Source organism: Mustela nigripes, chromosome X (genome assembly GCF_022355385.1).
Source record: "Mustela nigripes isolate SB6536 chromosome X, MUSNIG.SB6536, whole genome shotgun sequence".
In the NCBI taxonomy this organism is placed as follows: Eukaryota; Metazoa; Chordata; class Mammalia; order Carnivora; family Mustelidae; genus Mustela; species Mustela nigripes.
In genome coordinates, this window is record NC_081575.1 from 758,096 (window position 1) to 785,823 (window position 27,728).

The window sequence follows — 27,728 nt, forward strand, 5'->3', positions numbered from 1 at the left end:
ACAGATTGTTGCTTCCTTACTACCATTTATCAACAAGTGCCAGCCCACTCCACACCCAGGTCGCTCCCACCTCTGTCATCTGCAGAGGATAGCACACGAAACTACTGCATGTTCTAGTCACTCTCTTGCACGGAAGGCTTTTCTGGAGATAAACTGTCATGGGAGAGTTTCTAAACAATAAAAGCCAATCTCATATACAAACATACCCAGAAAGTTATCTTACTTCAAGTAGTGTGGGAAGTGAGTAAAGAAGAGTTAAGAAGAACCTGACAGAACTCCAAAAACATCTCTGAAAGTAGCTTCTATATTCATGTGTATGTCTTTGTTATCTGTTTTATATCTGATTTGCAAACTCTCTGAGAACAGAGACCTCATTTATCTTATTCATCACCTTATCTCTGAAGTTTCTAGTTCCTGGCCTATAATAGGTGTTTAATAAATATTTTTCCCACTAATGAATGAACCAAGTACAAAAAGATTATGAAAGATTATGAAGCAGTATGTATAGTATGTTGTAATTGTCAAAATCTAGATCAAAGAGAAAAATGTCTGTATGTGTATGAGTGTATAAACAGGGAAAATATTTTAAATATCAACATTTTGAAAAGGTTCTAGATTATTTTGGTGATCACTTAAATTCTAAAGACAAATTAAAACTCTGATTTATGTGTCTTGAGGAAAAAATTTTAATAGAGCATCACTAATTACAAAGCTGAAGCTGCAGCCCCTAGAGAAGATCTCCTGTGTTCAATGTGGTCAAGTCTGATCCCTTTTGTTTATTTTTTGGAGGTAAAATTCACCATTTTTACCATTTGAAAGTACACAATTCAGTGGCTTGTAGCATATTCACCGTGTTTTACAACTATTACTGTTATCTAATTGAGAATTAGCACCCGCCAGCCTCAGGACTTGAGTGGCTAATGTCGCCCTGCTTCTCAGGGCCTGAGGCACCCCTACAGTTCCCCATCATCCCTGGGGCCCAAGCACCAAGCCACCAGGTCACCCCACCCACCAGGGCCTAGGGATGGATGATCTGTGCCTGCCTGAGCTTTGGCCACTGCCACCAGCACAGCAGACACCATTGCCACTCTGCGTGTCTGCACCCTGAAACCCAGCACTGCCGCTACTGCCCACACCCCTCTGCCCCAGAACACTCACATGCTAGACCCGGCTCCAGGATGTTCCTGGCTCCAGGACGGGTGAAAAGGACAACACCTGGGAGTCCAACCGCTCTAACGACCACTGCTACCAGACACAGCTCTGGCCACCAAGGACCCCCCGCCCCTCCATTTTTCACCAACACTGACCTCAGCTGACAGAGCTGCATAGAAATGATGCTGCTGTGCCCTCCCTGAACCTGGAGCTGCTGAACCCCAGACAGCACACACCGAGCCACCCACAAGTGAAAGTCATTCCCAATCAAGTCAGTCCGTTCAGACTGGAGGAGGTGATTGCTCCCTCAGATGTACAGACATCAGTGCAGGGCCGCAAGAGAGACTGATGCGACCAGAGGAACACAGTAACTTTCCAACAACTGATCCCAAAGACATGGAAATCTACAAGTTGCCTGTGAAGGAACTCAGACTTACTCTTTAAAGGAAGCTCAGGAAGATACAAGAGAACACAAGCAGGCGATTCAATAAAACTAGGAAAATAGTACATTAATGAAATAAGCTCAAAAAAGAGAAATCATTTAAGAAATTCTGGAGCTAAAAGATACAATGATGAGTGAAATCATATGGTATTTTTCTTCCTCTGACTTAATCAAACAGAAGAAAGTGAAATAACTCAGAAAAAGGATCTGTGAACCTAAGGGATACCATTAAATTTTTCCCAAGAAGACATACAGATAGCCAATAGGTATATGAAAAGGTGTTCAACATCACTCATTATAAAGAAATGTAAATCTAAATCAAAACCAAAATGAGATACGCCTCACATCTGTTAGGATTCCTATTAAAAAAAAACAAGAGATAACAAATGCTGGTGAAGATGTAGAGGAAAGGGAACGCTGATGCATTATTGATGGAAGGTAAACTAGTGCAGCCACTCTGGAAAACAATATGAGGTTCCTCACAAATTAAAAATAGAATGATCCAGCAATCCTGTGTCTGAGTATGTAGCCAGAGGAAATGAACTCAATAATGAGTTTTTTGCAATTATCCATAATGCACTGTAGCTCCATCCACGTCATTGTGAATGGCAAGATTTCATTCTTTTTGACGGCTGAGTCATAGTGCATTATATATACACCCAGTCTTCTTTATCCATTTGTCAGTCAGTGGACATGTAGGCTCTGTCCATCGTTTAGCTACTGTTGATAATACTGCTGTGAAGATCAGGGTACATGTAGCCCCTTGAATTTGTATTCTTGTGTCCTGTGACCTAACATTGTTTTACACCATCAAAAATATCCTTTAAATGTTATGAAATTAGGCTCCCAATCCACAAACTTGCATTCACTATGGAATCAAATAAGATTTCATTTCTTATTTTTATGACTTGTTTTATAGAAACTTCTACTTGTTTTACGGTTCTTATTATGTTTTCCCTTTAGTTACTCTCTTTTTGTTCCCAAGAGTTTTATCACACAATGTATTTATTTTACTTAGAATCTGACCTCCCAGACCCATGCATCCTCCTTGAGATTCCTTCCCCTTCCCTCTCCCTCCTCCTCTGCTTCTGCCTCCAGTTCACATGACCACTTTCTCTCTCTCTCTCTCTAAAATAAAAAAAATAAGTCTTTTAAAAAAGATTTCTATGTGACTCTTAAGACTTTTCACTATTGGGGGCCCCTGGGTGGCTCGGTCAGTTACACATCTGCCTTTGGCTCAGGTCATGGTCTCAGGGTCCTGGGATTGAGCCCTGAATCAGGCTCCCTGCTCATCAGGAAGCCTGCTTCTCTCTCTCCCACTCCTCCTGCCTGTGTTCCCTCTCTCACTGCCTCTTTCTCTCAAATAAGTAAATAAAATCTTTAAAAGACTCTCCACTATTGTGTGTGCTAATTACATTTCTCCATTTTTATCGTGATATCTATTAACTTTTAATCACAGACCTTTCTTGTGATTACAGACAGATATACCACAATAGTGGCAGTGTAAAAACCACTTTCACTACCATTGTTGGACTGTTTATGTGCCAGGGATTTAACTTGATGACCTGTAATACAATGGTACTGACTAGTATTTTTTCATTATCTGGGAATAGAAGAGAACAACTAATACATAACTTGCTTGGGATCTGGGTTGTAAATAACCAGAGTCTTGTTCTTCCTCATCTCCAGGTCTGTGGGTTCTGGGGTGCCACAATTCAGACTTTCGAAACAGAGGCATGACAGCCTTACTGAAGGTTTCTAGTTGTAACGGGAACACTGGTGATTATTATGAGGACACATATGAAGATATTCCAACTTCCTTGCTGAATGAAAACAACATCATTGGACCCAGAAGCTTCTCCCAGAATTCAAGGCACCCTAACACTAAGCAGAAGCAATTCAAAGCCACCACAAGCCCAGAAAATGACATAGGGAAGATGGAGCCTCAGTCTGCAGAAAGAATGCAGCTACTTAAAGCACAAAGTGTCTCCTCTAGTGATCTGTTAATGCTGTTGGGACAGAACCCTTCTCCACATTTATTCTTACCTGATTTCCAGGAAGCCACACATGAAGCTGAGGATCATTTACTTGGAGCAAGAGAAGGAAACAAGGGCGCATCTGAAGTGGCAAGTCTGAGACCAGAGCTCCATCACAGTGGGGACCGAGTATTTACTCCTAAGCCAGAACTGCAGTTAAGATTAAATGCGAATTTGGAGACACCTGCAACAGTAGAGGTGAATAAAATTGATTTAAAAATTTCTAGTTCATCAGACACTCTAATGACTTCACCAACAATTTCATCAGAGAAGTTGGCAGCAGGTACTGAAAAGACAAGTTCCTTAGAACCTCCAAATATGTCAGTTCACTTTAATAGTCATTTAGGCACCATTGTAAATTCATCTCACCTTATTCAGTCCAGTGTACCTTTGGGCTTGAGTGAAGGAGATAACGATTCCAGGTTGTTAGAAGCAGCTTTAATGAATAGTCAAGAAAGTTCACTGGGGGAAAATGTATTATCAATGGAGAGTAATAGGTTATTTAAAGAAGAAAGAGTTCATGGACCTGCTTCATTAGTCAAAGATAATGCTTTATTCAAAGTTAATATCTCCTTGGTAAAGATGAACAAGACATCAATTAACTCAACAACTAATGGAAAGACTCATGTTGATGTCTCAACACTATTTATTGAGAACAGTACATCAGTCTGGCAAGACATTATATTAGAAAGTAATACTGAGTTTCAAAAAGTGATTTCTTTGGTTCATAATGAAACATTTATGGAGAGAAATATTACAGCTTTGGGGCTAAATCATGTGTCAAACAAAACTACTTCATCAAAAAATGTGGAAATGGCCCACCAAAAACAAGAGGGCTCTATGCCACTAGGTATGGAAAATCCAGATCTATCATTCTTCAAGATACCATTCTTGCCAGATTCAGCAAATTGGATAAAAGAGACCCATGGCAAGAACTCCCTAAGCTCTGAGCAAAGGCCCAGTCCAAAGCAGTTAACATCTTTAGGATCAGAAGAATCTGTGAAAGATCATAATTTATTGTCAGAGGAAAAGGTGGTAATAGGAGAGGATGAATTTACAAAGGACACTGGACTCAAAGAGATGATTTTTCCAAAGAACAAGAGCATATTTTTTACTAACTTGGCTAATGTCCAAGAAAATGATACATACAATCAAGAAAAGAAATCTCAGGAAGAGATAGAAAGAAAGGAAAAATTAACCCAAGAGAATGTGGCATTGCCTCAGGTATATACAGTGATTGGCACTAAGAATTTCCTGAAAAACCTTTTCTCACTAAACACAAAGCAAAATGTAGAAGGTTCACATGAGCAGCCACACACTCCAGCACTTCAAGACACCAGGTCATTAAATGACTCTGCACATAGAGAAGGGAGTCACATGGCCAATTTCTCAAAAATAAGGGAAGAAGCAAACTTGGAAGGTCTGGGAAATCAAACAAATCAAATGGTAGAGAGGTTTCCAAGCCCTACAAGGATTTCTCCTAATCCAGGTCAGCATCTTATTACTCATCGTGGTAAGCGGGCTTTGAAACAACCCAAACTCTCACTAGGAGAAATAAAGTTTGAAAGGAGGGTAACTTTGAATGACACCTCAACACAGTGGTCCAAAAACATGACCTATTTGACCCAAGGCACCCTCACACAGATAGAGTACAATGAGAAAGAAAAAAGAGCCACCACTCAGTCCCTCCTATCAGATTGTTCTATGAGAAATCATGGCCTCATGCAAATGAATGACTCTGCGTTACCTTTTGCAAGAGTATCAGCATTTCCATCAATTAGACATACAGATCTGACCAAGATCTCATCCCAAGACAACTCCTCTCATCTTCCAGCATCAGCCTATAATTATACCTTTAGGGAGAGGAGTTCTGGGGTCCAAGAAAGCAGTCATTTCTTACAAGAAGCCAGAAGAAATAACCTTTCTTTAGCCTTCCTAACCTTAGAAATGATTAGAGGTCAAGGGAAGTTCAGCTCCATGGGGAAAAGTGCCGTAAACCAACCCACATACAAGAAACTTGAAAGCCCTGTTCTCTTAAAACCAGACTTGTATAAAACATCTGGCAAAGTTGAATTACTTCCTAAAATTCATGTTCATCAAGACTCTTTGGCTACAAAAACCAGCAATGATTCTCCTGGCCACCTGGATCTCATGGAAAAGATCTTTCTTCAGAAAACCCAGAGACCTGTTAAACTGAATAAAACAAACAGACCTGGAAAAGCGCCCTTTCTGGAATCAACAGAAAGCTCTGAGAAGATTCCCTCCCAGCTGCTGGGTCCCCTTGCTTGGGAGGACCACTCTGCTACCCAGATACCAAGAGAAGAGTGGACATCCCAAAAGAAGTCACAGAAAAACACAGCGTTTAGGAGAAAGGACACCATTTTGTCCCTGGGCCCTTGTGAAAATAATCATTCAAAAGCAGAAATAAATGAAGGACAAGATAAGCCCCAAAGAGAAGCCACCTGGGCACAGCAAGGAGGAACTAGAAGGTTGTGCTCTCAAAACCCACCAGTCTCAAAACGCCATCAAAGGGAAATACCCATTAGTACTCCTCAGCCAGAGGAAGACAAATTTGAGTATGATGACACCTTCTCGATTGAAATGAAGAGAGAAGATTTTGACATCTATGGCGAAGATGAAAATCAGGGCCTCCGCAGCTTTCAGAAGAGAACACGACACTATTTCATTGCTGCGGTGGAGCGTCTCTGGGATTATGGGTGAGTAGATCTCCCCATAATCTACTAAGAAACAGGTATGGGTGCATTGATTATTCCTCTACCCTGCTATTGCAACATTTGACTTTCCCAGGTGCTGAAATAATGAAAAAGGCACAGATTATCTGCAGGAACGAGACTCCAAAGATTGCTTATAAAGGAAGGGAGAACCCTGAGATCCAGGTAGCAAAGTCTAGAGGAAGCCAAGGAGTAAAGAGATGGTTAGATGATGATACCCACAATAAGAGTTAGAGGATAGCACATCCAGAAGGTATGAAACTCTTACTCTAGTGAGATGGAGAAGAAAAGAGGCTTACAAAAAGGTATAGGAATCAGGGTCAGGAATCATCAGTGGGGAGCAGGTAGAAAGTCAACCTTATGAGCTGTAGGAATAGTCTTGGTCTTGTGAAAAGGTTCTGAGAGAGGCAAGAGGAAGAAGTGAAGTGTGAGGTGAAGAGGTTGAGGATGCTGGGACCTAAATGATGATAAGAGGATAGCTGATGGAGCTCTGAGAGATGTTTCTAGGCAGAGAGAATAGGAAATGCAAAGGCCCTGTGAATGGAACAAATCTAAGGAATGAAAAAGAACACTTTCTACCTCAAATGGGCCCTTCTTTCTGCATAGCAACTATAGAGTGCTGCCCTAGTCTGCTGACTTTCCCACTGTCCTGGACCCCTGTCTTGCATTTTCTACTTTTTCCTTAAATCTCCAGCCCCTTTTATCCATTCTCCAACAGCCCTTCTCATTCATAGCTAATGCTTGTGCAGTGAACCTCCAGACTTCCAACACATTTATTGACATCTGTAACCATATCCTGCACTATGCACCGAAGGCTGACCTCTCCAGTTTCCTAGTCAACCATCTCCAGCTTTCCATTACAGTTCATTTTCATCTTACCCAATACTCAGTTCATAGTCAAATTCTGATTGTTGTTGTTGTTGTTGTTGTTGTTTAAATGAAACCAATTGAATTATTTGATGGAGAGGTGTGGTTGTGAGAGAAAAAGATGAATTAGGAATAACTTCAGTGTTTGGAGTCTGAGGAACTAAAAAGAAGGAATGGTCATTGACTGCCATGGAAAAGGCTAGACAAACAGCAGGTTTTTGGAAGGGACAGAAATTAAGAGACTAATTTTGTACCTGGTAAGGTATGGAGTTTATATGTGAATCTCAAGTTCAAGGAAGGTATCTGAGATAGAGATATACAACTGGATTTTATCTGCATAAGAATAGACCATCATGAGAATGAGTGTAAACAAAAAGTAGGAGAGTTTAAAGAACTGATACCGAGAGCACTCTAACACTTAAAGGTCAGGGACATGAAGAACCAGTGAAGCTGACAGAGAAGTATTGGCAGTGAGGTTAGTAGAAAAATGAAGGAAAATTGGTGTCAGAGAGACTAGCCGAGCACACACATCAAGGATGGAGTCATCAACTATCAAATACTGAGAATTAGTAATGTAAAGACCAACAGTGACCTTGAATATGTAGTTTTTATGGAATAATGGAAATAAAAGACGTTTTCAAGTGGTTTAAAGAAAGAATATGTGGAAAAGAGTCTAGCTACTTCTCCCCATTTCAGTGGCTACCAATTCAGTCTAAACCATCCTCAACTCTCATGCAAATTATTGAACTAGACTTGCAGCCTCCAGCATAGCAGCTAAAACACATTTTCAAATTGTAATTCTGATTCTCATTCTCTGCTCCAAACGTCCCAGGGGATTTCCATCTCCCCCCTTAGTAAATTCCAAAGCCCTCACCATGGCCTTCAAGTTTCAGAGATTTGACCCTCTGAAACCTCTGACCTCATCTCATACCATTATTTCCTGCTCACCATGTTCCAGCCACACTGGCTTCATTGCTCTTCCTCAGATGCAACAAATGTATACCTCTCTGTAGGCCTGTGTACTTTGTGTCTCATCCTCTGATATCTTACTGTTGTAGGGAAGCAAGAGCAGGTCTTTTATGTATGTCTGAGCTCCAGAGAGTACCAACTAAATGGTAACACAAGTTCCATGGGCAAGAATAGAGGCAGGGAGACCAGTTAAGACAGTTATTAAAACACTTATACATCATGTAGAAAGAATTGGTGAACGAGTAGGTAAGTAAAATGAAGTAGTATGGAATGCAACATGCAGAGATTTTTTTTAATGGAAAATATAAAAGAGATAATAAAAGACTATGGCCAACTGTATTTTCCACAAGTGTGTGTGCCAATATGTTCTGTCCTATGTGCTCTTGTACAATATGACCTTGACATTCTCCCATTCAAGAGGTAAAATGTAATCCCCCTCCTCTTGGTCTGGTCTGGCATTAGGACTCATTTGTGACCAAAAGAATATAACAGAAATTTGTGACCTATAGATGTGGTGGAAGTGATGCTGGTTCAGAAAATACCATGTAGCTTACATCTAGTTCTCCTGGGATGTCCTGTGTAAGAAATCTAATTACCCTGGTGCTGTCATGCTGGAAATGTCACATGTAGGCCTTATGGTCATGAGTCTCAGCAAGTCCAGGTTTCCATTATTCTCCACCATGGTATCAGGCACATGAGTGAAGCCATTTTGGACCCTCCAGACCAGCCTCAATGTCAACTGACCCAGCCAAGCACTGCTGGAATTCTGACTTAGCAGAATTGACAAGTATCATAAAATGGCTGTTGTTTTAAGACATTAAAGTTTTAAAGTAGTTTGTGATACAGCAACAGATAACCAGAGGAGACTTAAAGGATAGAGTGTGAAGGATTTACTTCTTTTTAATTGAAATATCAGAAGGAAAGGAAAGTGATTAAAGAAGAAACTAAATATTAAAAATTTTTTAAAGTCATCAATGCACAGATTGAGGAAGCTCAACAAATCCCAAATAGGATGAACTAAAAAAATCAACACCTAGGCATGTTTCATCAAAGTGAAACTTCAGAAAACCCAAAAGTCTTAAAAGCAGGCAAAGAAAAGAGACAGCATACACTTAAACAAGATACAGAAAGGTGATTTTTCAGTAGTGCTAATTAAACATAGAAAACAGGAATGATATCTAGAAGACACTGAAATGCAATAACTGCCCATCAAAAATATGAATAAAAAATCAAGGCAAAATAGAACATTTTCCAACAAACAGAAACAGAAACTTCACCCTAGCAAAAACCCACCAAAACTATTCTAATGGTGTACTTGAAACAGTAGGAAAATGATACTGAATGAAAGAGGTGAAAGGCAAGAAGGACTAAAAAAGTAAAGAAAGGGTAAATATATGGGTAAATATAAATAAAAATATTGTTTGTGTAAACTGGCAAAATGTTTTATGAGTTCTAAGATATAAAAAACACAGGTGAAAACACAGGTGTCATGAAAACCACCCCTATTTTAGAAAGGAAAACCACCTCTTAATTGGAAATATCAACACTATCATCATTGGGCACATAAATTTGGGCCAATCCTCCACTCCTGGCCATCTGATCTATAAATGTGGTGGGATCGACCTAAGAACCATTGAAAAGGAGGCTGCTGAGATGGCAAAGAGCTCCTTCAAGTCTGCCAGGGTGTCAGACAAACGGCCAAAAGTGAGTATGGTGGTTTTTGGTATCTCCCCTTAGAAACTGGAGAACAGCAAGTATTATGTGAGTATCATTGATGTCCCAAAACACCGAGCATTCATCAATAATGTGAGTACAGGCACATCTCAGGCTGACTGTGATGTCCTGATTATTGCTGCTCTTGTTGGTGAACTTGAAACAGGCATCTCCAAAAATGGGCAGACCCATGAGCATGACCCTTCTGGCTGACACACTGGGTGTGAAACAGCTAATGGTTTACAAAATGGATTCCACTGAGCCACCTGCTGCCAGAAGAGACACAAGGAATATGTTAAGGAAGCCAGCACATATATTAAGAAATTTGGCTACAACCCCAGCACAGTAGCATTTGTGCCAGTTTCTGGCTGGAGTGATGACAAAATGCTGGAGCCAAATCCTAACAAGAAATGAGACATCGCCCACAAAGATAGCTTTGTAAGACTGGTGAATCCCAGACCTGTACCCCTGAAAAAATAATACATTAGATGTTAATTAAATAATATAAATAAATAGATGGCTATGCCAGTGGAACTGCTTGAAACTCTAGATGGCCTCATGTCAGCAGATCATCCAACTGACAAGGCCTTTTGTCTGCCCCACGAGGACGTGCACAAACCTGGTGGTACTGGTACTCTCCCTGTGAGCCGAGTGGAGGTGTGTCCTCAAAGCTTTGCTCCAGTCCGGTCCGTGTTACAACTGAAGTCTGTTGAAATGCACCATGAAGCTTTGAGTTAAGCTTTTCCTGGGAACAGTGTGGGCTTTGATATTAAGAATGTATCTGTCAGAGGTGCCTGGCTGGCTCAGTCAGTGGAACAGGTGACTCTTGATCTTGAGGTTGTGGATTCAAGCCCCACGTTGAGTATAGATATTACCTAAAAATAAAATCTTAAAATAAAGAATGTATCTGTTGGGGCACCTGCATGGCTCAGTGGGTTAAAGCCTCTGCCTTCGGCTCGGGTCATGGTCCCAGGGTCCTGGGATTGAGCCCCATATTGGGCTCTTAGCTCAGCAGGGAGCCTGCTTCCCTTCCCCTCTCTCTGCCTGCCTCTCTGCCTGCTTGTGATCTGTCTGTCAAATACATAAATAAAATCTTTTAAAAAAGAAGATTTAAAAATTTTTAAAAAAGGAATGTATCTGTTAAAGACGTTTGTTGTAGCAGTATGGCTTGTGACAGCAAAAATGACCCGCCGGTGAAAGTAGCTGGTGATTACCCTGAACTGTCTGGGCCTAATCATTGCTGGCTATGCATGCGTGCTGGATTGTTACACACCTCACAATGCAAGTTTGCTGAGCTGAAGAAGATTGATCAGTGTCCTGGGAAGAAGTTGGAAGATGACCCTGAATTCCAGTTCCTGTCAAGTGCATATGTACTGGGTGCTTCTTTGGATATCCTCCTCTGGGCCATTTCGCTCTTCACAAAATGAGACAGACCATTGCTGTGGGTGTCTCAAAGACTTCTGTGGCTAGGAAGGTCACCAAGTCTGCTCAAAAAGTTAAATGAATGTAATCCCTAATAACAGTGACCTCAGTCTTAATCAGTGGTGGAAAAACTATCTCAGAACAATCTCGATTGGCTATTAAACTTAATAGTAAAAGACTGCTGGGGCACCTGGGTGGCTCAGTCGGTTGGGTGTCTGCTTTGGGCTTAGGTCATGATCCTAGGGTCCTGGGATCAAGACCCTCATCGGACCCCCTGCTTGGTGGGAACACTGCAGAACATACAAATGCTCAGCAGCTCGACTCTTAGATATGTGCCCTGCAGAAATGCATGCATGCATTCACCAGAAGATGTGTATAAGAAGGTTCACAGCTGGGGGAAAAAAGATTCATAGCAGGAGCAGGACTACGTGTAAGCAGCAAAAATTAGAAGTGAATGTTCATAATTTTGGTATATTTGCACAACAGAATACAAACTATATCACATAACCAGAAACAAAAGAACGTATACAACATGGTTTGCCAAAATGGACAAAACTCAGCTGTGTTCTTTAGGGAAGTATATATACATAGTGGTAAAATTATAAAGAAAAGCAAAGAGATAACCATCATAAATATCACAACGGGGGTTAGGGTTAGGAAGAATGTCATTGGAAAGGCACAGGCCATGAGCCTTCTGTGTTGCTGGTAATGTTCTTGATCTGGATAGTGGTTGCATTTTTATACCAAAAGCACTTTGGTTTTATGTACTTTGTTATATAATTTTAGTTCACAGTTCCAGAAGATTTTTTAAAAGATTTTATTTGACAGAGAGAAAAAGAGATAGCAAGAGAGAGCACAAGCAGGGGGAGTGGGAGAGGGAGAAGCAGGCCTCCTTATGAGTAAAGAGCCCAATGCGCGGCTCGATCCCAGGACCCTGGCATCATGATTGGAGCCCAAGACAGATGCTTAATGACTGAACCACCCAGGTGCCCCCTAACAGATGTTTTAACTTTTTTAAAGTTTGTTTTTGTTTGTCTATGTAATCTCTACACCCAACGTGGGGTTTAAACTCACAACTCCGAGATCAACAGTCACCGGCTCTACTTACTAAGCCACTCAGGCACCCCCAGATTTCTTTTTAAGTAAAGGGAAGAAGTCCAAGGATTGAAACCTGGTGGCTGTTTAATATTCAGAATTTGTTTATAAGTCCTACATGAATTTAACATTCAACAAATACTTTTTGACCACCTACAATGTGCCAGGCACTTGTTCCAGCTGCTGGGAATACAGCAGTACAGCAGTGGACAAAACAGACAAAACCCCTGCTTTCGAGGAACTTCTACACTAGTGAAGCCTGGAGAGAGTATGTCAGGAAGATGGAGTGGTTACCTATGCAACATGTTGCTTGCTTGTCCTATAAGATGAGGACATAACAAAATTAATTATCAGCTGTAATAAGCCACTCACATGGTCTGGATAGTGTCTCAATTTTGCATGATCTTCATTTAGATCTCTTTTATAAGCTCTCAACCTCTGTATTTGCCAATTTAATTTACATAGATGTCCCGTGTGTTTAAAACTCTATACCCCCACCTACTTCTCCAGGGTTGCCCATCTCAGTGAGCTGCATCACTGTCCAGCCACTTGCCCAAATCAGAAACCTGAAGGTTATCTGGACTAACCCCTTCTTCGCTCCAGCTCGTCATCACTCTATGGAAGTGTCTCCAGTACAGGGAGGGCAAGAATGTTGGGTGTTTCTACCTACCTGATCCATGAAGATACTGTTTTTTCTCTGCTTCTTTCCCCCAGGGCTCAAGGTAGGGATGTCCCTCAGTTCAAGAAGGTGGTTTTCCAGGAATTTACTGATGGGTCTTTTACTCAGCCCTTATACCGTGGAGAACTAAACGAACACTTGGGACTCTTGGGGCCATATATAAGAGCGGAAGTTGAAGACAATATCATGGTGAGTTTAGAACAATGAAGCTATAAGAAAATTAATCCTATATACTTTTTTTGTCTCTATTTATAAAAATAATGTATTTTCACTTTCTGAGAATTTTAAAGTATAGAAAATCAAAAATTTGAAAAATAATCCCATAACTACCATTTTGGTGTATGTTCTCTTTGTCCTATGTTTTCTTTTTTTTAGGTGCTCAAAATTATGCAACGTAAAATTTTACCTCTTTTTTAAAAAAAAAAAAAAAAGATTTATTTATTTATTTATATTAGGAAGAAAGAAAGAGAGAGCAAGAGTGGGAGGGGCAGAGGGAGGAGAAAGAATCCCAATGTGAGGCTGAATCCCACAACCCCAAGATCACAGCTCTTCGTTTTGGACTAAATAGCATATTGTCAATATTTCTTCTTTTTTAAGATTTTATTTATTTATTTGACAGGGGTCACAAGTAGGCAGAGAGGCAGGCAGAGAGAGGGGGAAGCAGGCTCCCCGCTGAGCAGAGAGCCTGATGTGGGGCTCGATCTCAGGACCCTGAGATCATGACCTGAGCCGAAGGCAGAAGCTTAACCCACTGAGCCACCCAGGCACCCCATATTGTCAATATTTCTTGTGTCATTAGAAATACTTTCTAAATATCTTGTCTTAATGATGGCATAATAGTCTATTATGTGAATTTATGGTTTACTTAACCATTTACTTTGAACAACCTTTTAAATAGTTTGCTATGTTTTCACTAGTTCAATAATGTTGCAGTCACACCCTTTTCCTTGGGTAAAATTCCAGAAGTACAATATACATGAACATTTTAAGACTTTCTCTAAAGAATTATCTATTAATGTCCTTTGCACATTTGACCTTTTGAGGGAGAACTTTTCTTATCAGTTTATATTACCCTATATTTTCCCAAGTTTGTCATCTTTTAATTTTATTTATAATGATTTTTGAAATAAAACAGGTTTGAATTACTGATAGTAATCCATAAATCTTTCTTTTGTGACACACAGCTTTTATGTTTATAAAAATCCTTTCCTATACAAAGATTTTTTTCTTACAATCACTTATACATTCAACTTTGTTTTTTACAGTTTAATTGCTTCACATTTAACCTTTTATTTTATTTATTTGTTTATTTTTTAACACTTAACCTTTTAACCCATAAGTAATTCCTGTAGACTTCAAGTTATTTTGGTGCATTGTGTGAGCCAAAAATTCCTGGAATTTGTCATAAGAACCACACATGTTGATTCTTGGGCTTACGGTCTCTGAAAACCCTGGGGTGATATTTTCCCTTTTACTTTTGAACAGCTTTTCAGTATTTAGGAATTTTCTCTTTTGCAACTTTGAGCTCATGCTTTAAAGATTTTAGAGTTCAAAAATACCTCAGTTTCCTCCGTAGATAGAGCTGAGGTTTGGGTCCTGATAACACCCATCCACTGTACCACTTCCTCCGGGCATTAAGAACTTGGATAAACCCCAAATAGGCATTGCTGTTAGGGATATAAACCTTAAGCTAAGGACTTTATATGATCCTAAAACATGATACTCAAATTCTTTTTTAAATTTTGTATTTACTTTTTCTCTGCAGGTAACTTTCAAAAACCAGGCCTCTCGTCCCTACTCCTTCTATTCTAGCCTTATTTCTTATGAGGAAGATCAGAGGCATGGAGCAGAACCTAGAAGAAAGTTTGTCAACCCTAATGAAACCAGAATTTACTTTTGGACAGTGCAGCAGCATATGGCACCCACTAAAGATGAGTTTGACTGCAAAGCCTGGGCTTATTTTTCTGATGTTGATCTGGTAAGCAGATGGACATTGCACTGGCCACTTACTGGCTTAGAAGAAATGGACTTCGTGTTATCTGCTGAGAATTTTTCTATTTACTGTAAGCTTAATGGGAAGCTTCCAATAGGGGAGGTGCCATCATATTTGTGTTTGAGAACGATCACTCTGGAACCTACCAGATCAGGATTGGTTTGGAGTGGCATGGAAGTTGATAAGAGATCTATCTTGGTTCATAGGCGAGGGCATTCACGTTCATAAGATTGATGTCTTTTCTCTCAGGAGAAGGATGTGCACTCAGGCTTGATTGGACCCCTTCTGATCTGCCGCAGCGATACACTGAACCCTTCTCACGGGCGACAAGTGACAGTGCAGGAATTCGCTCTGTTTTTCACTATTTTTGATGAGACTAAGAGCTGGTACTTCGCTGAAAACCTGGAAAGGAACTGCAGAGCTCCCTGCAATATCCAGAAGGAGGATCCCACTCTTAAAGAAAATTACCGTTTCCATGGTAACATACCCCACCGCCAGTTATTACTCGGGCTGAGGCTTGGACAGTGAATTGAGAGTGTGTGTATAGGAGTAGAATCCTTGTAGGAATCAATATTTTTTACTGGAGGAGAGGGAAAGAAACTTATGTAATGGATTGCAATAGCCTTCTCTGTGTTCTCCTCTAGCAGTCAATGGCTATGTGATGGACACACAGCCTGGCTTAGTAATGGCTCAGGACCAAAAGATTCGATGGTATCTGCTCAGCATGGGCAGCAGTGAAAACATCCATTCTATTCATTTCAGTGGACACGTGTTCACTGTGCGGAAGAAAGAGGAGTATAAAATGGCAGTCTACAACCTCTACCCAGGTATGAGCTAATTTCTGCCCTTTTTGTCTACCTGCTGTATGTACTGAGTACTTACTTTTCATGGTGCAGGCACTGGGGAAGCAATCCATGAACAAAGCCAAGAAACTCTTTGATCTCAGGTAACTTACTTTTTCAAGTAACATAATAAATAAATTAGCCCAGAGGGGTGCCTCGGTGGCTCAGTGGGTTAAGCCTCTGCCTTCAGCTCAGGTCATGATCTCGGGGTCTTGGGATCAAGCCCTGCATCAGGTTCTCTGCTCAGCGGGGAGCCTGCTTACCCCCCACTCGCCTACTTGTGATCTCTCTCTGTCAAATAAGTAAATAAAATCTTTAAAAACAAATAAATAAATAAGCCCATAAACAGGATAATTTCAGATACAGATAACGTGCTATAAAGGAAATAGAACAGAATAAATGAATAATTAATGTTGCAGCACTTTCCTGGGTTAGGGTTAGGGTTTCCACCGTCTCAAATGCACCAGTAGTTCTCCATGGGGTGAATTGTTTATGTCCATAACCAGTATAAGCATGACTCACAGTGTTGATCAAAACACAGCTTTATTCTAGGTCTCCACCAGCCCCCTTTAAAACAGGTTTAATAGTGGGAGCAAACTTTCCCTGTTTCTGTGTTAAAATTCCAAGAATTTCAGTGACTTTCCTGCTCACTCTTCAGTAATAAACTCTCCTGCGGCCGCTTCATGTCACACATACACCTCCAGCCCCGAACTGCTGGGTGCACTCTGAAAGGGAAGGAAGGTGTGGTTGAGCTTTCTCTTCCTCTGCCTTACGTTTATTGTGTGTCCTCCCCAACCCCTTCGTGGCTGCTGCTTTGAACTGCAGCATGGAAATGGTAAAGGTTAAATGCTAGGACAGTTCTTATCTACTTACGACAGACACCTTTATTCTAGGGAGTCACTTGTGACTCGTGCCTCAGCCCCTCGGTACCCCTCTAGCTTCTTACTGCTGGGTTGCGTTGGCCCTCAAGGCAGCCCTAGTGGCCTAGGTCCACGAGGACCTCACCCTCACTTCCCTGACCCAGGGAGCTCACATCTGGTTGATGGGGGGGGCACAAAAAAACACAATAACCTTTGGCACTCTGTGAGTGCAGTGGCTCTCTCCTTTTCCCCCACCAGCCCGTTTCTCCCATTTCCCAGGAGTGGGGGCTATCAGAGCTCAATCTTCAGTACCTTCAAATTGGCGGGGTCACATAGCAAAGCACTTTGGCTTTGAGGGGGCCAAGAGTGGTAGAACTGACTTAGGTGGCTCTCCTTGGGTGTTCTGCATGAAACAATGTTTCTCATGCTCATTTTTTAGTAAAAAGAAATAATTTTTGTTCCTTCTGTTTTTGAAAAGGTGTTTTTGAGACTGTGGAAATGCTACCATCCAAAGTTGGAATTTGGCGGATAGAATGCCTTATTGGCGAGCACCTACAAGCGGGGATGAGCACTCTTTTTCTGGTGTACAACAAGAGTAAGTAGCTTTCCTCCTTCCTAGGACGGTTGCTTTTATCAAGAAATAAATACAAGCTCACAGTCATTAACGAATCTACAATGAACATTGCTGGCAGAAATTATCAGAGTCCTCAGGGAAGAGCAAATATGTGCGAACCTGAAGCTCTAAGTATTTAACAAACTGGTGCTAAAAATAACTTCGTTCTCACAACTTTGTGAAGCTCCAGCATCTCCAAGAGCAAAATTTGAAACTGAATTTTGGTTCGGTTGCCAAAGATAACTTACAAATATGGCTTGGAAGAGTTCAAGATTCAACCATAAACAAGTCAGAGAACCATTGGTCTACTTCGTTCCGCAGCTGCAGAATGTGGATGGTTCTATTAGAGCGAATTAAATGACATGGTAAACAATAGAAACTATAGACCATTGCTTGGTATTCGCCCATTCTCACTGGCTTGCCTTTGTGAAGGCTGAATTTTAGGTACCGCTAGCTGTCACGCCCCTCTCCTTTGATTTCAGAGTGTCAGACTCCGCTGGGGATGGCTTCTGGATACATCCGAGATTTTCAGATTACAGCTTCAGGACAATATGGTAAATACCAGTATTTTGTCTCCCAAGAACTGGGCTGACGACTGTATCTTTTTCATTTCTGTTGGGTTAGATAACCCATCCATCTCCATCCTTCTATTACGTCAACTCCACAAGTGCATCTTAAATCCATTTTCTCTCCTCTGATTGCCACTGTTCAAGCTACTATCACTCCTCATGACCACCTCCTTACATGTCCTACCTGCATTCCCTGGTGCTCCCCTTGAGTCCGTTGTTTTCACTCTGCTATGAGCAGCGACAGGAAAGCTTGAGCAGGATCTGCAGACAACTCCCAGATACTGTTTTAGAGCAACAGTAAGCAAACTAGAGCCTAAAGGCAAAATCCAGCCCACCAATTATTTATTTTTTTAATTTTTTATTAACATATAATGTATTATAAGCCCCGGGGGTGCAGGTCTGTGAATTTTCAGGCTTACACAGTTCACAGCACTCACCATAACACATACCTTCCCAATGTCCATAACCCACCACCCTCTCCCAACCCCCAGCACCACCACTTGTTTTTATGTAGACTTCAAACTAAGAATTATTTTTCTAGTTTTAAATGATTGGGGGGAAAAAGAAGAAGAATGTCTCATGACATGTGAAAATTATGTGAAATTTGTATTTCAGCGTCTGTACCTAGAATCTTGTACTGACACATACAGCCAGCCCCACTGACCTACAGTTGTCTGTGGCTGCTTTCACTCTACCACAACAGTTAAGTAGCTGAAACCAAATGATCGGCAGAGCTTAAATTATTTATTATCTGGCTGTTTACAAAAGAAGGTTTGTCAACCCTGTTTTAGAGGGAAAAAAGTGCCATTTGCAAACAAGGCCTGATGAGACACCCGGGTAGCTCAGTTGGTTAGGCATCTGCCCTTGGCTCAGGTCATGACCCCAGGGTCTTGGAATCCAGAACCTGGAATCCAGGGAGCCTGCTTCTCGCTCTCCCTCTGCCCCTTCCCCTGCCTGTTCACTCTCGCTCACTCTCTCTCTAGCAGATAAATCCCAGACCTGTAGTAGTTACTCTTCTTATTTATTTATTTATTTATTTATTTATTTATTATTAACATAAAATGTATTACTTGTTTCAGGGGCACAGGTCTGTGAATCATCAGGCTTACATAGTTCACAGCACTCTGCATAGTACATGCCCTCCCCAATGTCCATAACCCAGCCACCCTATCCCTCCTACACCCCTCCACTCCAGCAACCCTCGGTTTGTTTCCTGAGACTAAGAGTCTCTTATGGTCTATCTCCCTCTCTGGTTTTGTCTTGTTTCATTTTTCCTCCCCTCTGATCCTCTGTCTTGTTTCTCAAATTCCTCATATCAGTAAGATCATATGATAATTGTCTTTCTCTGATTGACTTATTTGGCTCAGCACAATACCCTCTAGTTCCATCCACATCATTGAAAATGGCAAGATTTCATTTCTTTTGATGACTGCATGGTATTCTGTTGTATATATGTATACCACATCTTCTTTATCCATTCACCTGTTCATGGACATCTAGGTTCTTTCCATAGTTTGGCTATTGATAAAATCTTTAAGGAGAAGAAAACGAAGCTTGAGAGTTATTTACCAAAATAATATTATTTGTCTGTAGGCAAAAGAATGATTTTTTTTAAAGATTCTATTTATTTATTTGACAGAGAGAGAGAGAGATCACAAGTACGCAGAGAGGCAAGCAGAGAGAGGAGGAAGCAGGCTCCCCGCTGAGCAGAGAGCCTGATGGGGGGCTCGATTCTGGGACCCTGAGATCATGACCTGACCTGATCATGACCACTGAGCCACCCAGGCGCCCCAAAAGGATGATTTTTTTAACTTTCATTTTTACTTACGTTTTATTTCTCATTAACTAACTTTTCTAGAAGGAACATACATTATGTAATAAAGAAGTAATGATAGCATTTTATAATACTTGTAATACATTCCAGTACCACCTAATTAGCGGTGCTAAGAATAAACAAAATTATTAAGTTTAAAAAATTAAATACTACTGTGCTTTTTGCCTTTATCTTCTCCTCAGCTACGTTTAACCTTTCTCAAGAGATCAAATTTAGGGGCACCAGGGTGGCCCAGTCTGTTAACTGGTTCTTGATTTCAGCTCCGGTCGTGATCTCAGGCCTGTGAGTCTACTTGTCCCTCTCCGTCCGCCCCTCCCCTCCTCTATTTCCCCTACTCCTGCACCTCCCAAATAAATAAATACAATCTTAAAAGAAAAGAGAAAGCAATTTTATTCCTAAGTATCTAGGACCAACACAGCTGAATCTAATCTCTTTTTCCTTTCTTGGGCAAAGGACAGTGGGCCCCAAAGTTGGCCAGACTTCATTATTCCGGATCAGTCAATGCCTGGAGCACCAAGGATCCCTTCTCCTGGATCAAGGTTAGAAAGCGCATCACACTCAGTCGTGTCATGATTCCTCTTGCAAGCTCAAAACAAAAGTTATTGTTATCAAACTCCAGGTAACCGACAGAGAAAGAACAGAGTGGCTTCTGCTTGTTTTTTGTCTTTAAGGTTACTCTGTTTCTTTTCTAAATGACTAGCTCTTTCAGATTTTCTCCTTTTCCCATTTCCTCTAGAGAAGCACTGTCCAATATGATAATTATAATCTGAACCACAAATGCAAACCACATGTGTAATTTCATATTTCCTAATAGCCACATTTAAAAAGAAACATGTGAAAATCATTTTAATAATATATTATATTTCATCCAACATATCCAAAGATTTTATCCAGTGAACATGGGTTCACTCATGGCTCTGACCCCTTCAAGGGCGAACATATAGGGACTTGCTACATGAGGCCTCGCCGCGACAGTCGGTTGCCTCTAGAGCCCGAGTGTGCCCCCCGCCTCTGGTACTCACTGCCCAAAGACTGCTAGTTACGACTCAGTTTGAACTGACTACTCACGAATTCCTGAGAATTTTTGTTTCTTGGGAAGCTGTCCAACCCCATTTTCTGACCTTGCTTTTCTTTCAACCTTATGTATATCCCTGGGTCGCGGACACTGTCATCTCTTTGTGTGTCCTGCCTCTGTTGTTCCATTGATTTATTTATTGTGATAGCATTGTCATTTCCATTTGGGGAATTATATGTCCTTCATTGTCTACAACCTAATGAGACTAGTAAATAGAGTGCCTTTTCCGTGCCCAGCCTAAGAACCCGAGTCGTACACCATGTTCAGTTCCCACACACTAGATCTGGCCCATTATTCCAGCTTGTCAAGCTTCTATCTCCCAAAGAATTTCTTAGTCTTCCCAGTTTCACTGAATTTACTGCTTGATCAGTAAACATTTTTATACGTTAGCTAATTCACGATAAATATATTGAAGAAGACAGGGCTTCCTTACTGTGTGCTTTAAACAAGTCCAAGTATTTTTAACAAATCCTCACCACACTGTTACTGTCAACCTCATTTCAGATAAGAAAGCTGAAGCAAAGAAAAGTCACTTTCCCCAAGTCATACAGCCAATGAGTGGTTGAGCCAAAATTCAAACTGTGATCGTTGGGGTCCAGAGGCCTCATTTGTAATTGTTATACTCTGCTGTTTCTAGAACCCCCTTTAGGTTGATAATCATCTACTAACGGCCACAGTTTGCTTATGGTAATTGAACCAGTTACAAATCCACCTAATTGTATTATCAGCCAATCTGTATTAAATCTCCTCATTCTCAAGGAGCTTTTTTTTTTTTTTTTTTTTTAACCATCTGTCCTACTAAAAAGCCCAGGTATACGTTTTCTTGTTCTGGTAACTTTATAAAATAAATACCCCAGAGAAATAAAGAATTATAGTGACTTACCAAAAACAAAACAAAACAAAACAAAACAAAAAGCAAGCAATGGCTCCAGGGAGCCAGGGAGGCGATGAGAGCAGCGCAGCTGTAGTGCTCCCGCTGGCACACGAAGTGACTCTCACCACTTTGCTTACTTCCCTGTGCAGAGATGTGTCTTGCTGTCACAGTCAAACATGGCTGCATACACAGGTGAAAATGTTGACTTTCTGATGGCCAGATTTCTCCAAGATTCCAGTCATAATGTAGTCAAGGCACAAGAAGAAGATGAAGTAGATTAGATTGGCACTTTGCCAAGAATTCATCAGTTATAAAATGTAGGTGGGAAACACTGGCAAGACTTCATTAAAGACCTCACACATGGGGCGCCTGGGCGGCTCAGTGGGTTAAGCCTCTGCCTTTGGCTCAGGTCATGACCTCAGGGTCCTGGGATCGAGCCCCACATCAGGTTCTCTGCTCAGCGGGGAGCCTGCTTCCTCCTCTCTCTCTCTCTGCCTGCCTCTCTGCCTGCTTGTGATCTCTGTCTGACAAATAAATAAATAAAATATTTAAAAAAAAAAAAGACCTCGCACATACTGTATGAGGACATAGTACAAGTCAGTGCAACAAGCCACAGAATTGGTGTACCTGGTACTTCCATTGTCTGCACCACAACACCATGAGCAAAAATGAAGTTTCTTCATTTGGGTGTAGCATGTAATGGGCTGAGATGTGCTGTAGCTTCTGAAGACCTTGCTGCTCTCTGTCCTGTTCCTGCTTGACTGTACACAAAGGGAAGCAGAAGCATAGAGAAAGCAGCACTTAATTTGTCTGGGTGAGTCAGAAAAGAGTTTCTGAACTCACACGTGAAGGAGGGACAGAAGTTTATAGTGCTGATAGGGAAGGGGACTGGCCTGGGGAGGGGAGAGGAGAAAAAATGGGCTCTGACTTGGCTGAGGCTGAAGTGTGGGCAGAGCACTAGGTTTATGTGGCTCCGTGTGCAGCACATTGACTTGAAAGTGGTCTGCTTTGTCAGGAAGTAGCCTGTATTGGTGTGGCCTCTTCTTAAGCCAATAATTAATTCCAGAAGGTGGTACACACATTTAAAATAAAGTGTTGTTTTAACTGGCAGGTGGATCTGTTGGTGCCAATGATTATTCACAGCATCATGACCCAGGGTGCCCGTCAGAAGTTCTCCAGCCTCTACATCTCTCAGTTTATCATCATGTATAGTCTTGATGGAAAGAAGTGGCAGAGTTATCGAGGGAATTCTACCGGGACCTTAATGGTATGTAATTAGTTCTTCCAAGACAATGCACGAATCTTTTAAAGAGCTTTTGACAAAGATTGCAGATATGGAACAAACACTCCTAGCTTCTATGAACTTAATTCCAAAAAAGATATTTCAACTTATGGGCAAAGGAGTGATTATGGACATAGGGAGGAAAAGTAGTAGCATCAGGGGCGCCTGGGGCTCAGTCAGGTGAGCGTCTGTCTTCAGCTCAGGTCCTGATCCGGGGGTCCCTGGGATGGAGCCCCACGTCAAGTTCCTGGCTGGGTGGGAAGTCAGCTTTTGCCTCTCCCCCCCTGCTAATTCTCTCTCTCTCTCTCTCTCTCTCTCTGTGCCTCAAATAAATAAATAAAACCTTAAAAATTCGTTTAAAAAATAGCACCAAAGATCTCATAGATAATAGAAATGAAGAGATGTTCTGTTGACAGAAATCTGTGGTTAGGACTGAGTGGATTGATAACATTATGAGTTTACTTATGGATATTTTGAGTTTGAGATGATAGCAGGGAAATTAGGTTGAACTCCAGCAGGCACGAGATTTAAGACTTGAGTTTAGGGGGGCAGAACCAGGAATGGACATGAAGATTTGTCTCTTCCACATAAAAGAATGGGTGAAGCCTTGGGAAATGATCACGAGACACTAAGTTAAACAGGCTTGAAACGTTATTATACGTTATTTCATGCCTCCTGATGCGCAGGTCCGCAAGTCCAGCAGTTCTTTCTTTGTAATTCCTCTTGAAGGGCTTCTCCTGCATTTATTCAGCTGCCACTGTTGCCTGAGTCCCCCTCACCTCACTCTGCATCTGTTACGCTACATTCCTAACTAGTCATCTCTGGCTCTAGTCTCTCCCCTGATAAAAGCTGCACATCGTTTTTTTGGGGTAATCATTTTATCAGTCTCCTGCCTAAAACCTTTCAGTGTCTTCCTCTTCTCTTCAGAATTAAGTTCAAAGTCCTCAGATGGCCTGGGGCAAGATAACTCCTGTGTTGCCCATTAGATCCACGGTCCTGCTTCTGTACCCTGCTTCTTGGTCTTCTGTCTGACCTGTGTGGAGTACAGCAGCAGGCTACCTTATCCTTTAGCTTTTGGAAAGTGCTGGCAAGAGAGCAGAGGAAGGAAGTAGAGTAAGATCAAAACATTTATTCTTGGGGCACCTGTCTGGCTCAGTTGATGTCGGGGCTGTGTGTTCAAGCCCCACATTGGGCATTGAGTTTACTTTAAAATATATATATATGATATTTATATATCATATATATGAAATATTTATTGATATGATATTTATTTACTGTATTTATTTATATATGATATTGATATTGATTTATATGATATGATATCATATACATATGATATTTATTCTCCTGGTGCCCTGCTTTGTAGAGGGTTTGGCTGTTTCTCTCCACTGAAGGTCACTGCTGCCTTCAGAGTGACTTTCTTTCCCTGGTCCGGTTACTATCACTGAGTAAAAAAACCCAATGTCCTAAAAACAACCCTTCTCTTTGGTTCAGGGATTCAATGGGTTAGGATTTCTAGTGCAGTAGAGGTCGTTGGTTGTGCTCCGCAATAACCAGGGCCTCATCTGGGGCCTGGAAGCATCTAGAAGCATCTTCACCTGCATGTCTGGTAGTTGGTGCAGACCAGCCTTAGCCAGGACAGCATCTGGGGCTGTCCCAGGTCAATTCCTTATGGCCTTTCCATGAGGTCTGAGCATCGCACAGCATGAGGGTTTCACATCCACCCAGATTCAAGGGCAAGGGACAGAGACCCCACTTCTCAGTGGGAGGAATGTAAAGAATTTGTGGTCATTTTTATAAAGCACTAGAAGAATCTCCTGTAAGATTCTGCTCCCCCTCTGGTTCTGCTCCCAGTCCTCCTCCCACCAGGCCTAGGGATGGCAATACTGGGTACCTTTATCAAACTTCTCTCAAATTATTATAACTGGAGTAGTTCCTTATTTCTTGTTCAAACTCCGTCTTACACAGTAATTAATGCCAGAATCAGCCCTAAGGAAATACCTTCAGAATGGAATTCTGGATTATGTTGCTAATATATTCAAGGAATACAGGTGTGATTTCCTTCCTCGGGGAGCAGATTGCATGTGGTGGTATCACAGTTTCTCAGAGCATCAGCGGCAATACTATGGGATGAGTTACAGATGGTGAGAAAGACAATGGGAGACTCAACTGACAGAGGCATTTAGTCACTGTGGTGAGAACTATGGCATCAGCTGATTGTAGAGTGACCTGTCAACCTGTTATAGCCCTTCTTTTTATGGCATACATAGGGGAAAATAAATTACACAGTATGCACAAGAACACCCATGAACATACATGAATATACATGAACATACATGAACGTATATGGAGAATCAGGACACGTCCATGGTGTTCTAGAGGAGTCTTCTGTATCCTGTGCTTATAGACAGATACGTAGACTTAAGACCAGGTCTAAGGGCTGAATTTATGAACTGCAGACTTGCAGTGACAATTAAATGGCCCAGCCCATCAGGTCTGTTACGCTAAAGTGAGGAGGGTTACTGGTGGAAAGAAGTGGAGATCTGACACCTGGATGAGGCTGAGAACCACCAGTCTCTGAGGCAGTCATCTTTTCTCTGCACAGAAAAGTGACTCTGCACATTCAGTGACTGCACCGGGAATAGTTTCTTCACCAGCCAGGCTCTAACCTCCTGAGAGCCCCTCTTCAGCCACTTTTAAGAGACAGATGAATCATGGAGAAATGACAGACACCACAAATGTAGTCAGCTGTGATAACAAGAACTTTTCAATTCCAGATGCAGTCTCTTCTCTGGAGCAAATTAGCATAGCCCAAGGCACCTGGTACAGATGGAAAACCGACCTAGAGAATGCTTTTTCCTTCATTCCCATTGATAAGCAAAATCAGAATAGATTTGCATTTACAAGGTGGGAACTGGAGTGTTCCCTTTACCTTTCCTGTCTCTGGACAATGCCAGCTCCCTTGTTCTTTATTGTAATGTGGACCCCTGGGGACTCCAAACATCCCCCAGAATACCATACTGGTTCACGCTGGCAGGACCTGGTAAACAGGAAAGAGCAGTCACTCTAAATGCTTTTGTGATTAATATGCAGAAACACACACACACAGAGACCCATGTATAAAACAAAGAAGCCTATGTTTTCTTGACTTCACTGTGAATGGATCCCATATTTTACTCTTTAATGTTCACTGTTAGTTTTAAACAAACACTTTTTATCACATTTACAAAGTGAGAGTAGCTTTCCCAGAGATTTCCCAGTGCTTTGCTGGGGCAGTCTAGTAGCATTCCATGACATTCCGTCAGCAGCCTGAAATCAGGTCTGATGGGAGTCTTTACATCATGGAAGGTCATCTTTGGTAGGATCCCACTCAGAGTGTACCAATCATTAACAACTTAGCTGGATTCATTTTGCTTACATTTTATTTAGAATTTTTCATCTATACTAATCAGTAAAATTGGTTTACCTCTTCCAGAAGCTCTATTTACAAGGTTTGGGCATGAGAGTGATATTAAACTTGAAAATAAAGTAGGAAAGTTTCCATCTTTTCCTGTTAACTTGTGGGTCTAGACTGGCTTCATTAGTGTAGTAATCATGCATTTAATCAAAGCTAGGTAGAAATGCCACTAAGCTTTGTCTTTCTGAGTGCTAGATGTTTAGCTATCTTCTCCATTCCTTATCTGAGCATCAGTATTCTCATTTTCTATTACCCGTAGCTAATGTGAATGTATACATTCGAGTTGTGTCTCCCCACGTGTGTCATAGAGCATTATCTACATACACACATATTTCTCTTGAAAGACCCGCGGATCCCCTTACCCAAGAATCCAACACTGCCACTGGATGCAGTCAGCAAGAGGTTCTTTATTGTTACGCAGGCGCCTGCGGGTGGTCAGCAGCTCCTGCTAGCTGAGCACACCCGGCTGGGGTGGTGCCGGGTTTTTATAGACAGGTACAAACAAGTTTTGGGTGGGGCGCAACTGATTGGTTGACAGTTAGAACTTTTGAAAAAGGCATACGTGGAGTTTGCTGATTGGCTTTGGGGACCCGCGCGCGAAGAGAGAGGCGGGGAGGGGGAACAAGCTGATTGGTTCTGAGGGCCCGCGCGCGGGAGGAGAGAGGCAGGGAGGGGGAACAGGAAGGGGGAAGGTAGGAATGCCATCATGGCGTCTTCTATTATTTCTATAAGCCAAGCAGTTACAGAAGGGCAAAAGAGCAATTAATAAGCAATTAATAACCTAATTTACGCCTAAAAGCCAGCGGTTCACAGAAAAGCAAACAAGCGGTTAGTTATCCTATCTATCTTCTAGGGGAGGGGTCTTTCACTCTCTTTCTCCCTTCACTAGAGTGGGTGAGTGTTTGTCTATTCTATTGGATTTTCAAAGAATCAACTCTTGATCTTAAAATCAAACATAGATTTGAAGCTGTTGGTTTTTTAAAGATTTTATTTTTATTGTTTTGAGAGAGAACATGAGCAGGAAGGACAGGTTTTTAAAATTTATTTATTTATTTGAGAGATAGTATAGGGAGGGGCAGAGGGAGAGAATCCTCAAGCAGACTCCCTGCTAAGTGTGGAATCCAACATACGTCTCAATCCCATGACCCTGAGATCATGACCTGAGCTGAAACCAAGAGTTGGGTGCTAAACCAACTGAGCTAACCAGGGACCCCTGAGATTG

General features: G+C 41.5%; 1 protein-coding gene across 2 annotated transcripts in view; it reads left to right on the forward strand.

Annotated features, from left to right (window-relative positions):
- The window catches only part of F8 (coagulation factor VIII), a 111,406-nt gene that overhangs the window by 63,653 nt on the left and 20,025 nt on the right, over positions 1-27,728 (forward strand). The window contains exons 14-22 of one of the 2 annotated variants that reach the window (XM_059385782.1): positions 3,284-6,347; positions 13,143-13,296; positions 14,873-15,085; positions 15,350-15,578; positions 15,745-15,927; positions 17,281-17,397; positions 17,898-17,969; positions 20,272-20,357; positions 22,879-23,034. In XM_059385782.1, the coding sequence (XP_059241765.1) occupies positions 3,284-6,347; positions 13,143-13,296; positions 14,873-15,085; positions 15,350-15,578; positions 15,745-15,927; positions 17,281-17,397; positions 17,898-17,969; positions 20,272-20,357; positions 22,879-23,034 (4,274 nt within the window). The remainder of the gene's footprint in view (positions 1-3,283; positions 6,348-13,142; positions 13,297-14,872; positions 15,086-15,349; positions 15,579-15,744; positions 15,928-17,280; positions 17,398-17,897; positions 17,970-20,271; positions 20,358-22,878; positions 23,035-27,728) is intronic. The other variant, XM_059385783.1, reaches the window with a different exon arrangement.